Source organism: Phaethon aethereus, assembly GCF_964289735.1.
Source record: "Phaethon aethereus genome assembly, chromosome: 2".
NCBI classification, from domain to species: Eukaryota; Metazoa; Chordata; class Aves; order Phaethontiformes; family Phaethontidae; genus Phaethon; species Phaethon aethereus.
The window spans coordinates 47900779-47915650 of NC_138582.1; the positions used below are offsets into that span (position 1 = coordinate 47900779).

The window sequence follows — 14872 nt, forward strand, 5'->3', positions numbered from 1 at the left end:
AGCATTTTAGACCTGATGATAATTCTGCTCATGCAAGTCTTGAAGATAATCCAGGAAGATTTTGAGTTTTCCCCTAAACAAGATGAATGCTGGCTTCTTCACATAAACATTAAGTTGATTTTATGTTGAATTCATTGCTAAGTGAAAAGATTACCTGCGGCCTTAGATATAGCACTCGCGCCCAAAAACTACAACGTTTGTTACAACCACCGATCTGAAAATAGTACAAAAACAGGGAATGAGAAAAACATGATACAAGAAATCCAGTGGTACAAAGTATTTGTTATCTGATTTGTAAAGCAGATTACCTGAAGAATTTCCTTTAGACCATGAACAGCTGGTGGCTGGTACAAATTAGAAATCCGTTCTTCCTCATCCACTTCCACATGTATTTCACCAGACTGAACAGTAAGAATGTAACAGAAGCTGGGAGGAGGGAGATCAGTTGTCATCTATTAAAAAGTAAGGAAAAGAAATGTGACTTTAAAAAAGGCACTTTAATTCGGCCAGTCGGGTTTTATAATAATAGCCAAAACGAACCACAGAATTTACATTTTAAGAGGAATGGGGAAACATAATTACATGGTTAATAACAACAACTCTCTGAAGTAGAAGTTGACTTAATAAACTGACATTCACAAGTTATAAGTGAAATCAACTTGTGTGTACCATTCTTTCCATGAACCGACATTGAGCCTCATCACAAAAACATCTCATCATTTGGCACATTTGGCAAACACCGTGACTATTTCAAGGTGCTTGTTGTCGCTTTTGCATTTTTTTATTACGTGGTAGGAGTGCCCCGATTATTCTTTTTTTTCCAACATCCGTAACTTTTCTGAGATCTGGGGACTTTTGCATGTGGGTGGGTTTTTGTGATAATAAACAGCTGACAAACTTTTAAAGCTGCCAAATTAAATCCAGGACAGCACAAGGAGATAATGAAGAACAGGAATGCAACAGCTACAAGAACAACTCTCTTTGCTTTATGCCGGATTTTTCTTTCCCCCTTAAAAAGTACCGTGACATAACAACTTTATCAATCGCCACTTAAAGAGGTCCCAAACTAGAAAGGCTTCTCGGGGAAAAAAAGACAATGCTAGAAAATAATTTTTATTGCGGATATGGTAAAATATTCTTCTAGCGATGTTTGTTGTTAATTAGTGTTGCATTTCATTTAATAAAAGAAATATGAATCTATTAAAGACATCTGCGCACCCATTACAAAAAATCTGCATAAGGAGAAAAAAAAGCAAAAGACATCCACTCAAATTCTGTTTGCCTCTGACAGCACTAAAGAAGGTATTTGAATGTACGTATGGCTCAAAGGAAATCAGTTCCACAGATCTCTTCCCAACAATATTATCGGTGTGCTGGCTTATGCCTGTTTATGTACCTATGTATAAAACTGTGCATAAAACTATAGTATTTGTATCAAGAAAAATATATCTCAACTGAAGAAACTCCACTCGGTCAAAAACCTGCAGCAGGTCTTGATGCAAATCTTGATCCTCTATGGAATGAATTAGTATTTCAAATCCATGACAGAAGTGTAAATTGCATGATTATGGAAAGTTTCCTCGATTTTTAGATTGCTAATAAAATGGAGAAAATGAAGAACAAATGAAAGTCATAACAACGCTAAACAACATTTAAGAGCTTTGCTCCATCTGTGCATATTCCCATTCTGTTGTCCACAGTATTTTAATGCACAAAACAATTAACTCCTCTGAGACTTATGAAATGTCTAGATGAAAGGGAGAGTCAAGGAGAGACGAGCCGTTTCACTCAGTTTCAGTCTTGGTTTTATATATAACCAAGGTCTGAACTTTTTATTCTTCAACATAAACCCCTGCACAACGCAAATACTCTGCAGAGAAAAGGTTGTCAGACTTTAGAATTAACTAGTCATATACACCTTTAATTTACCCTCATTTTGAAACATTTCCAGCTTTTTCTCTTCTAGAAGTTGCACCCTGATTGACTTCCCTAGGCTCTGCCACAAACTTTTAATGCCACAAACTTCTTCCTCAAAGAACAGCCTATACTAGAACAGCAGGACAGCGCAAGCACTTGGCTACCCAAAAGCTTCTCAAATGATCTTGCATTACCAGAACGACACTTGATATGACAGAACTCCTTTTCAAATACAAAAGCTAATTAAAGGAAAAATAAAGATGCAATTTTAGATTTGCAAATGTATAGTAACATATTTTTAATCGATTTTAATACCTCCCCACGCCCTAAAATCACAGAAACATTCATTACTTTTTAGTAGATTCTTTTTGTGTTCCTTCTTTGACTGTCTTCACATGAGACAAGTATCAGTCAAAATCATCCTAACTAGTAAGAGACCTGATTCCAGCAGTCAGTTTGCTCTCACAGAAATTAATCTTCAGAAAAGTGCTTTCGAATCTAAAGCTGGAAGGAGCTTCAGAGAACAAGTTAATATCCCTGTATATAGATCACTGCGCTGGCTCCACGCTATCTAATATTTCTTTCCTCCTGCAAGGAGAGGAGAGGAATAATTTGTCTGGACATCCTACCATTCTAGCTCTAGAGGATTAATAAGGGGCTAATTGCATCATTTTGGAAAGATACTGCTGATCCAGGGTGCTTCAGGTTAGCCTAAGGAGGTTGCCAGAACCAGTAAAACAAAACTCAGTAGCTAAAGAGAGGGAGAGAATCTGATTCCCAAAGTAAACATGATTACACTACCAACAAAAATACTAGCTGTGAGTGAAAAAATACTTTTCCATAATAACAAAACTTACCATTTCAGAGTCTCGACTTTGTCCAGGAACTTTTACAGGCACTACTGGAGGCCACAGACTGTCTATCAGGCTAAAAAGTCCTATTGCCCTTAAAAAGACCAATAAAATCAGGTTTAAAATGTTTTCCAGTGTTATATGTTACATCAAAAAGTTTCACTAAGATATATAATTTAAACCATTGCATGATTATGAAAAACAATTTTAAATCATATTTGTTTTCTGGAAGCTGGTTTTGATTTGGTCTAATTAAATCTCCATCATTTCTGCTGCAGGGTGGAGAGGGAGGGAAGGGATGTATCACATTCAGTGACGAGCAAGTCATACTTAATCCTTTGCCATGAACAGCCTGCTACATGATATAATTCAGGGGAACCAGGGTAAATGCTAGCTTGGGAAGGACACAGATAGCAGTACTTTTAAAAAAAATAGCTTTTAACTATTTTAACCGATAAATTAAAAAAAAAAAAAAAGAAAAATTTTGCTTCTAACATTGTCATTTCTTGCTTTTCTCTAACAGCTGATTGATTGTACCTGCTTTCAGGAAAGTCAGCGATTATCAGATACAGAGAAACAGGCAAGATTTTGTCCTCTCATGTACATGTGCAGAGGGTGGTCTCCTTCCTACACAGCTGCTCATTGAGTTACAATTTGTATTTATTTATTTTGCAAGTTTCCCACTTTTAGTTTAGAAACAAACATAAAATTAACAGCCCAGCACATTAAGGTAAATGTCTCAGACTCTTTAGCTTCAGCAAGCGAAGCTGTAATTTGCAGCAGTTCAGTGGCTGCCTTGTCGGCTGATACGGCATCCTTGCTGGACGGGCAGCAACATCCGAGGGAGAGGCCAAGAAACCATCTGAGGGAGGGGAAATAGCTACAGATAACCAACTTGAAGAGGCATGCATTTCTGAGTTAAAGCTCCCAGTTATCTTGTCCTAGTTCTCTTTCTGTGTAGCCGGAGCACAGAGATCTGGATTTTAACCCCACGCTGCCTCCAACAACTTTCTTCCTCCAGTTAAGAAAGCCACTATTTCTGAAACAGCTCTAAAAAAATCAAGTCAAAAACTTGCTAAAAGTAATATTAGCTTCTAAACTTAACCATTTAGAAGGAAATGGCATACTCTGGTACAGGACTGAAGCACGCTGCAATACCGCTTCTCTTCAAGGGGTCACAGAGACTCTCCTTTTAAAATTATGCTTTTAGCTCAGTTCTGCTTAAGCTTACTTATATGTCCCTAGCCCTTCTCTGCATCCTTAAGTGCTTAGACTTTGGATGTCTTAGGCAGTGAACGTCTTCCCATGTTTTTCATAAAGCACCAGGTATTACCTATGTTTTGGTGTTAACAGTGATGCCTTTGGACCAGCACTGTAAGAACTTTTATGGATGTAAATCTCAGCGTACATCTTGTGGAATAAAGCTTATAGCTCACGATTCAGGCAACAAGCTGGCAGATTAAAAAGATCATGTTGCTACCTGTAGTTGTGTTCTCCACACTAAGGAACAGACCAGAAACACAAACGTGCTGCTCTTTTACAGAAATGAACTTCCTGACTTACATGGCATCATCACCGAGTCTGTAAAAGGCGAAGGCTGAGCTGAGAGGCTGGGGTTTTTTTGGTTTGTGTTTTGTTTATTAAAAACCATTAAGGTGAGAACATTACAACATACAAAGCAACATTTCTTAGGTATTTACAGCAAATGGACCACTTCTTGAATCCTTGATCAGGGCGAGATTTTCTGCCTTGTATCGTGCAGCATGATATCCTCTCTATAGTCACAGGGGGGCCACTGCCCAGAGGAACAAACTGGTCTTGCTAAGTGGGACATGAAAAATGAGAATTACCGAAAGAGAGCATAGCCTCCTGTACAACCCAGGCAGTTACACAACTGGCCTTCCTCACACGAGACGCAGCACAAGGGCAAGGGCAGAGCACGGGTACAAACGTACCGCAAACTCTGTGTGTGTACCCAGAGATCGCATATTTATCAACTTAGAGCAAGTAAGCTATGTTGTTGGAGCACAGATATAATTGCATCTCCTCACAGACCTTACATTGATCCCTCATCTGTATTTTTAAGTTTACACATAAGGGACATGAAGTCATCCCTTCTTCTTTAGCTCTCTTCTAGCTTGCTACCCCATATCAGAATAGCTAAGACATATGGTACAGTTTCTGCAATTACTTGTGTCCTTTTGGAGAAGGTCATCTACTGCTTGAACTAGAAACACTTAATTATTAGTAAATGCCAGTATTTGTTTACAAACAGGCAGAGGAGCAGCATTGTGTAGAGGATGTCTCCTGAACATCTTGGCCCCATCCTTTTATTTGACACCAGTCAGGCAAAGGACAGGGACATTTGCCACCCGAAGGATTTGCAAGTTCCAAATCACATCCTGCCTGGATCTTTGTCTACCAGAGGGGAAGTTCTCTCCTGGAGCTGTCACTGTATCCGTCAGTGTCCCTGATGAGGAGCTCCCCTCTTGCTCCACCCATTTATACACCTCCAAGAAAGTTAACTCTCTCTTTACACTTCGACTTAGCAGAAGGGGGAATGAGGTGGGGGCAACGACAGTGGAGAAATGGTAAGACATTGTGTCCTCCTCTGCAGAAAATCGCTATCCTTACAGAAAGAATAAAATTCATTCTCTTTATTGGCCAAGCAACACTCAAATCCCACTTCAATCTGACTTGAACAATGGGTGTATTTTATCCAATATGTGTATCTTTCTTCAGCTATAGAGTCAGGACAAGAGATGAACAGCTGGCTCTGTGCTACAGTGAAGAGACATGGTTAGCTCCCATGTGCACAAAGAGCCTCTCTGGCTATGGAAGACAAAATAAAAACTTTAAAATTTTGCTCTATGAGTGTTATTACTAGTCACTTAAAAAAAAAAATAATTCTGATCACAAAAGGACAGACTTCTAAAAAAGGAAAAGTAGAGTAAGAATGAGAGGAAACAGGCTTAAGGATAAAAAAAAGAACATGTAAAGTATTTTGAAAAGCTTTTTTTTTAAGTCAGAGACAAGGACTGTAACACTGTAATATTCTATAACTTTTTTTTGAAAAAAAGATTGAATCCATGCCAGAAGGAGGACAGAAATCATCTATCAGATTCTAAATGACACACTCAGCCTCCTACTTTCCATGCCAGACTGAAATCCATGTTTGGTAAAAATCTTTTTGTCCCATATTAAATATGTAGATGTCCACTATCACAGTAAGACCACCAGTAACTCCAATGGAGTTTTATAGTATAGACTCCATAGAAGTATGGACTTACGACAGGCAGTCCTCTACATACAGGTACTCTTCTGTAAAGCCACATCTTCAAGCTTCACTTACATATAATGATACACATGTGTGTGTGTGTATACATATAATACACAAAATAATTCTTTTTAGTGTCCTTCATTATTTTTTATTATCCAATGTGCTTAAAAGGCATCCCTCTCAACTTAAAACTTTCCTTGCTGAACTTTGGTTCTATAAATGCAAACTGCCTGCTGTGTACCCAGACAGCAGTCAGAGAATTTTAAAGATTTAATACTGTTAAACAGGCTAAATACATGGCTGAGAAAATGCAAAATATACATGCAACGTGCAGAAATTAATCCTGAGCTATTTAACAAATCATCTTAAACTAGTCTGCAGAAAAATTACTGGAAGATAGCAAGTGATACTAGTAACATCGCATTTATTTTCCCTCCCCAGAGTTCTCGCCATACATGATGACTGTGCTGCCCTGTACAGAAGCAGCTGCTTTCATCTGCTCACCTAACCACCTTCCTTCTCAGTTTCACAGCTCAGCAGGAGACACAAGCCACCTTCCACTTCTAATCTTCCTGGCTTTTTTTGCCCTTCACTATGAAGTCAGATGGCATACATTCGTATGTGCCCACATGCTTATACATGTTTGCTCTATGATTTTTGATAAGAACATACAAATAAAGAGAAAAGCTGTTGTAGTTATATTTGGACACCCAGCAAAGTGATAAACCACTATCTACAGTATCAGCACATCTACTCTTGCCCTGTGGAAATGTCATTCATTTCATACTACAAGCTATACTACAAAAATCAAGCACATTCAAATTATGATTTTTCAAACTGTATTTCACTGACTCTGATCTGACAATTTATTTTATAACTTAATAAGAAGACTTTGTTTATTTCTCATAAGCATGAAGTTTCATCTACAGTTCTGGTCCAAGAACTTTGTGTATGACATGCCTGACTCAACTTTTAACATTACAGCTTATGGTTTGGGGGATTTTTCAATTTTACTAAACATACCACAGGTTCAAGGTTCTCCTTGCTCAAAACTAAGAAGAAATTCAGTAATAATCATCTAGACTGCATAAGTTTCAACTAGCAAAAGACAAGCAATCCAAATATAAAGCTGATACTGTAGGCTAGCTCTCCCTTTAATTGACCTATTGAGATCTTGCAGCGCACAAGCTATGCAACACAGTATTTTCTCAGACTTGAGTAATGAAAGCAAAAAAAAGCATAAAGTAAAAAAGTGAGCCTACTAAACCAGCATCTCAGACAAAATACAAACAGGGAGGACAGGTTGCAGGCTTTTTCCCCCTAAGTTTTGTTTAGATATATGAAATTATTTTGTTGAATAATTTATTTACATACTTGAACAACTCAATTTTCTATAATACATTTGACATTACACATACTACATTAAAACACTGAAATGATAACATAAAAGTACTTTTGATTTAATATGGATACGTCTATGTAATTCTCCAGTGCTGGTTACTAAATTGATTCATGACAGAAGCACTGAAGATACGAGCAGCCGTCTGCACTTGTTAAAGAGAAGAAAACTCAGGGGAAAAAAAGTTAATTTCTGATACATAAGCAGTCATCAAAAATAATAAAAGAGTAACACGAATATTCAAAACTTCAATGTGATTACTGAAATTATGCTTTAAATGGAACTCAACTTTTAACCACAGCAATTACTGAAGTGTTTCAGGACCTCAAAACCTCAGAGACGTGGGTGGCTCTTAGATGGCAGTCTTTTTGGAGGAGGGAAAACCAAAGGAAGGAAGTTATGACTTCCTTGTTCTGTGGAGAGTTCTTACTATTACATTTCCTGTCAACGTCTAGCAGTTGAAACACCTTCTTGCATAGCAGTTAGTGGTGGTCCTCTCTTCTGAGTGTAAAGCAAAAAGAAGAGAAAGCATATGGTGAAGAGTAGAAGAAAAAGGAGAGAGAAAGAGGCCAGAGAAGTATGGGATTTAAATAAAAAGGAAAAAAAAAAAGAAGAAAGAAAACCTTCAGGCTCAATAGTGACCAAAGCTACAGACAAATACAGGGAGATTTCACATTTCAGTGCCTAACATTTGAAAGTTTAAAATGACAAACAACAGAAGCCAACTTTATTTGAAAACACAGAAATTTCTCACAGGAACTTAACGCTCATTGATGAACTCAATATTCAGAGTCTACTTACTTTAGAGGAAAATGCAACAGATAGTACAACCTGCCATGAATTAAAGGTTGGGTCAAGTGCCAAACCTTATGAGTTGATGTATCCTTTGAAGTGTTTTACCCTATCCAACATAAGTGTGGATTTTAGCACTATCCATACAACAGTTGCATCTTCGTTTGAAACTTGTTAAGTATTTTTTCAATTTAGGGACAAAATTCACACTGACACCCTGCATTAATTATGTATTACATTAAAGCATTTCTTCCTCCCCCCTCCATTTTTAAATTGGTGTCATCTTTCTGTTCTGCTGAATAGAAACTTCATATTTTTATAAGAAAGCATAAAGAGAAGAAGCAAATAGGTCTGTTCTACTCAGCAGCAAAACAACTCAATGCTTGGCAAAACAGGTGAAAAGACACAAATTGTCGAAATCCAAATTATTATTCTGTGTGGAACTCCAGTCAGGGCTAAAACATAAAATTAATATTTTTGTCGATGAAGACAGATATCTAACTACAAAGTTTATTCCAGCTCATCGATTCTGGTCAGAAGCAGCAGGCTATGGCAATTCATAGGTTATTTACTCCTGAGGCATTTCAGTGAGTGCTCAGTCCCTGCATCTAATCGCATCCATTTAGTTACTGGTTATACCGGACACACCTGAAACATGCCTGGGATCTATTAAAATAGGGGGGTTGCATGTTAGTTGTACTGCATACAGATTCTTAACCAAAATTCCTGCCTCTAGCGGTACACTGTCAAAATCTCACTTCCTCTTTCTAAAGGGGCTGAATTTATAAGACTGACATATGAGGTAGTGGGAGGACAAGAGGGAGAACATACACCTCTGAGAAAGCAACACCACCACCGGCAGATCAATGAACATTTTTCAGTCTTCTTTCTTTAAACCACCGTATCTTTCTTTTTTGCTGATACTAAGCGTGCAGTTCAGGCAACAGTTGTAGGAAAGGCCTAGGAGACAAGTATGAATGAAGATAAAAGGTGTCGAGAAATAGATACCGAACCACATAGCTGCTGCTAATTCAGCTGCTACAATACTGGTTCCTACCTTATTCAACAGCCTCATGAACAGACTAGAAGAACTGCTGGAAAGAAGACACTGAACAAGCCACGGAAACTTCGCTGTGACTCAGCCATGTCCATCTGTCTTACAGAATTGCCAGAAACTGGACTGCAAAGGGAAACACCACTTCCTCTACCAGACCACAAAGGGAAGGATTTCTTGCAGGGATGGTTTTGGGGAGTATGTTTATGTCACAGCCGTCAACTAAGCACCAGGCGCCCGCTCGCTTGCCTCCCCTGCTCCAGGTGGGATGGGGAAGAACATCAGAAAAAAAACTTATGGGTTGAGATAAAAACAGTTTAACAGGACAGAAAAGGAAGAGGAAATAATAATAATAATAATAATAATAATAATAATAATAATAATAATAATAATGGAATATACAAAAACAGCCAACGGCCAACTCCAGTTTATGTACTGGGCATGACATTATATGGTAGGGAATACCCCTTTGGCTAGTCTGGGCTGTGCCCCCTCCCAGCTTCTTGTGCACCTCCCTGTCGGCAGAGCATGGGAAGCTGAAAAGTCCTTGACTTAGTATAAACACTGCAACTATTTAGCAACAACTAAAACCATCAGTGTGTTATCAATGTTATTCTCATACTAAATCCAAAACACAGCACTGTACCAGCTACTAGGAAGAAAATTAACCCTATCCCAGCCAAAACCACAACAGTTTTATGTGGGGTATGGGACTTGTTCTGAAAGCCACCTAAATCACTGAAAAACCTTCAAATGACCTAACACAAGACCCTAATAGTTGTTAAAGCATATGGTATTAAAAAACAATATTCAACATTAACAGTGTTTCTCTCAATGCGAGATTATAATAATTCTAATTTCACACAGTGTTGATCTTGGTCAAGACAGGACATGGTTGTGTAAGTTCTTACGCCACTTTTCTTTTGGAACACAAGTGTTTTCTTATTGGGAGAAGAAATGGGTTTAGTTTCTTTAGCACATCTTACAGTACAGGTTCATTCCAAAGATCAAGTCAGGTTTACAGTCAGGTTTTCACCTGGATGTAAAATACCCTTTATTATAGGCTTTTAGTCCTTGAAATGCAACTTCAGCTTACACAGTGATTTTACTTGATGATGAGGATAGATGATGGCCTGGAAAATTTTTTGAACAATAACAGTGGTCCATTGATGCAAAAAGCTTGGGAACTTCTGTATCAGTTAAACTAAAATCTCCTCTGTCTCCTGGAGGGACTGAGAAAGCACTGTGTCTCTATAAGAGAGATTACAATCCATGTGACTGTGGGACAACATGCACATATGGGATCTTATTAGCCATTCCTGGCTTTCTCCAGATCATGTGTTTTAAAGGCACAAAAAAAGAGTCATGATTTTTCCCTCTTACTTCCTACATTTTATTCCCTTTTATCCATTTTAAAAGCCACCGTCAGACTCCAGGAAACAAACAGTTTAAAAACCATCTCCTTCCAAAAAGTAATTGGCAGTCTCAAAAAAAGAAAAAAAAACTGCAGCAGTTTTTCTTGCAGGACAGACCACATAGTTCTTATTCACTCATGTGCTGCAAGCCAAGGTTGGGCACTCACAAGGCATATCCCATCATGTGCTTGGATATACCACTGGCTCTGGAAACCCATTTATCCAGTGGCAATGAGTTCTACAGTCTAATTATGCTCTGTGTGAATAAGTACTCCCTTATATTCGCTTCAGCTATGGCTTTACTGTGGTTTCCATCACACCTAGAATGACACAAAACGTGTCCCAACACTTAAAAGTAATAACAAGTTATAAAGCAGAACTTAGGCTAAAACAATTAGGAAAAAAATCCCTGAACAATTCCCCCACCCACCCATCTTGTACAATGAAATCACGTTTTAACCACTGCACTGTCCCCGAAGCTACACTAGCCTTTTTCTTTTAATGTTTCCTAGCAGGGTTACCACCAGCACAGCTCCAGCTGAGCCACCAGCATTTTCAGCAGTGTGTCTTCTAATCGTCCTCAGAATAGCCAGAAGTAAGTTACTGCTGCTTTGAAACAGAATTTACATTAGAAAAAGTCTGTCTCTTATTAGCTAGGCAGAGTACTGGAAACACCAGCAGCCAGTTGTAAAACTTCATTTGTATCCAGAATTCCAAAGCCATTATTTAATTTGTTTGGAAAAAATGTAACTTGAAAAAAAAGCCAACAGAATAATTTAATAAGAAGATGTGTTTGTTATTAAAGATCCATAAAAATGCAAGTAGGCTTGAAATCCAAAGGATCTGAAAATTAACACTGCAAATACATAAAAAGAAAAGCATACTGAATAGGGCTGGCTGGAAAACAACAATTCCATTTTGCTAAACATTTCAAGGCTTTGAAATTTGTTTTTGTTCCAATATGAAACAAAAATGAGACTTTCTGAAAGTTTTCATGAAATGAGAATGAGAGAGAGAATATTCACTCCCTCTGGACCTGAAAAAATCTTCCCAACAAAGTTGTCTCCAAAATAGATAATGTTTCCATGAAACATTCTGGTTTTGATGAAACAGCATTTCTCAACAGGAAAAAAAAGTGTCAGCAGAAATATCATAGCCATTCTAATAGCAAAGGCTTATCTAGATCGGATGCTTGTACGAATAAATTAAGTTGGAAATTGAATCAATCTAATTATATTTATATAGGTCCCCATATGAACACTATATCACTTTCCTTAGAAAGATACTCCATAAGATACTTGATCTATTTAATTTTTTTTTATTATTATTTTATTTTATTCAAAGAATGTAAAAGGAATCACAGAATAAGAAAAATCTGAGAGGTACCATAAGTCAACTTGTTACTTATCTGGGGGTATTTTCCTATAAACCTGTGGATATTCTTATTCTGAAATAAGAATGGCTTTACAATTTGCAAGGTTTTAAAATTTTTTTTACACAAACTTAAACTGTGCTTCCAAAACCATATAGATGTAACTGAATTAAGCTCTCATATACTAGGGGAAAGTCTGTGATTGAAACTTCAAGCTATACTGGGCAGCACTGTAGAAAAACATGCTGTAGTAAACAGTTCTGCAATGAAAGGGAGGTGAGCTAATGAAAACACTCATATTTTATGAAATATTGCATACGGTAATGCTTCTCTCTTCCCTTCTCTGCTAAGTGTGTATTTGTGTGCTAGCTTATTTATGCTCATTTTGGAGTATGGTTGGCTCAAGCACTATTGGATGCCCCAAAAATGGCAATGGGGACATTTAATTGAGCAAAGTCAGATTCAGTTGTTCCAAAGAATATTAATCACAGCAATAAATAAAAAGGCAGATCCCCTCTGCCTGCCACAGCACGCAATACATTCTCCCATGAATTGTTCTCACCTTATTCTTGTAGTTCGTTGCAAAATTTTCATTCCAGCTAAGCAGCAGAATCTTCCTTCCCATCTCCTGCAATACTGCTCAATGTCATCTGCAGAACTCAGGGACTGCAACTGCACTTCACTGAACATACCATAGGCATCCTGGACAAGGAGGCATAACCTGCAAAACATTCCCCCATTACTCATTGGCTTCTGTTCATAACAAACTAGCAGGCAAATTGCTGAAAATTATATTACAAGCTTCAGGACAGGGCTGATGCTATACAGTATCTGGAGAATTCCTACCAAATAATGTATCAATAAACAAAACCAACATCATTAAATGTTTTCTTGTGTATATTTTCAGGAGGTAACAGGGCCATGAAATAGAGAAGCACGACTGAAAAAAAGTGTAAAAGGCTTGCACTGGGGATTAGGTAAATTAACTGCTATGCACTATGTGGTTTATGTACTTACAACAAAAGAAGTCTGAGTTTTTGCCTTACTTGAGGTGAATTCTCCAATGCAGACAGAGCAATGATGCAGAAGTGTATGTGTATAAATTTAAAAATTCTGCTTAGAAGTAAACAAAGCAACATATTTCACAAGTAATAATCACCAACACTGAAACTGGCAAAGCAAGCATTACACTTCTCGTAACTTTTTAAAAAAAGTCCTGAGGATGCAAAAAAAGAATGAAATGTCAATTTTTCTTTTTAAAAAACAAACAAGAATCTGCATATTAATATTCAATATTGGGTATGAAGGAGCCCAGAGGAACTATTTTAAGGAGGTAATTAAAGAACCTGCTATACAAACAATTTGATTAAAGTAATCTATGGAAGTAGGGGCTGGAGGGCTGGGAAGTATTGCTTAACCAACTGGCTGGCATTTTGAGAAGATATTACTGTCATAGCAGATAAGGCAAAATCAGTGGATGTCATACATTTAAATGCCTAGTGCATGCAGCACAACATCCCAGGTCATATGATGGGAGAATGGTCATCATATGACCAAGCTCAATACACAGAAGTAAAGGAAGAACTGTGTAACTTGAGGCTTATATCACTAATGTTCCCATTCACACTAGTAATGCATTCATGATTATTGGCATCATGAAGAAACAGAGCAGCAGAACCTCTAGCACCAGACCCCAAGTACTTTTGTTCTATTAGAACTGTACATGTGAGCAGACATCCACTACACTACAGTTTTCTAACAGCATCCAAAAGGTAGTCACAAAGCTCTCTGCAACATGCATTTAACATTAAAGGTATATATTCAACTCAGCTGGAAGACAGAATTTCACAAATAACCTTCAGATGCCCAAATTCAGACTAAAAGATGAGGAACACCCCACGCTAACGCTATGAAGGGAACTTCCCGAATGCATGTTCCCTGTTTCAGCACACTTTTAAAACAGTACAAATGAATGATGACAAAAACTTGAAATATTCTCAACGTCATTTGATCTGTCTCACACCAATTTAGTAAGTAATGCTATAGATATTTAATGATGAGTGACAACTGATTTTCCTACTTAAAAAGACTACCATGAAATCAGCTGAAGCGCACATCAGGCTCAGCAATGCATTTGGAGAACTACTCTCATGTTTGGGGACAGACTTTTTAGCAGGTCCTGTTGTGACAGGACAAGGGGCAATGGTTTTAAACTAAAAGAGGGTAGATTTAGACTAGATATAAGGAAGAATTTTTTCCCAATGAGGGTGGTGAAACCCTGGCACAGATTGCCCAGAGAGGTGGTAGCTGCCCCATCTCTGGAAATATTCAAGGCCAGGTTGGACGGGGCTCTGAGCAACCTGGTCTAGTTGAAGATGTCCCTGGTCATTGCAGGGGGGTTGGACTAGATGACCTTTAAAGGTCCCTTCCAACCCAAACTATTCTCTGATTCTCTGAAACCAGTTCTGTTCTTATGGATTTTGCACACGCTGTTAGCATCACTAACAGTAGTTTAGTCGCTTTCAGAGGCTATTGATTCATGGCCAGAACTTCCTCACCAGCATTGTTTTTTCCCTTGATTTCACTTTATTCCCAAAAAAAGTGCGTTTGTATTATTTTCCCATGCTACACTGTTGCTCTCATATTGCAGCAAATATTCTTGCAAATTAAGTTTTAGCAGCAAGTCTGACTGTGATTAAAGCAACAGTTTGTCCCATGATTTTTCCCCCCTTTGAAACTCGCTACCAGGGTAGAAATGCACACCTGAATTACGAGACAAGCTGCAAATCCAA

The 14872-nt window shown here is 37.9% G+C and overlaps 1 protein-coding gene across 1 annotated transcript in view; it reads right to left on the reverse strand.

Moving 5' to 3' along the window:
• Positions 1-14872, reverse strand: part of SPIDR (scaffold protein involved in DNA repair) — a gene marked incomplete at its 5' end in the record, with an annotated part of 202698 nt that overhangs the window by 15135 nt on the left and 172691 nt on the right. The window contains 4 exons of the mRNA XM_082014805.1: positions 155-214; positions 309-452; positions 2775-2862; positions 12643-12801. Coding sequence (XP_081870931.1) covers positions 155-214; positions 309-452; positions 2775-2862; positions 12643-12801 — 451 coding nt within the window. The remainder of the gene's footprint in view (positions 1-154; positions 215-308; positions 453-2774; positions 2863-12642; positions 12802-14872) is intronic.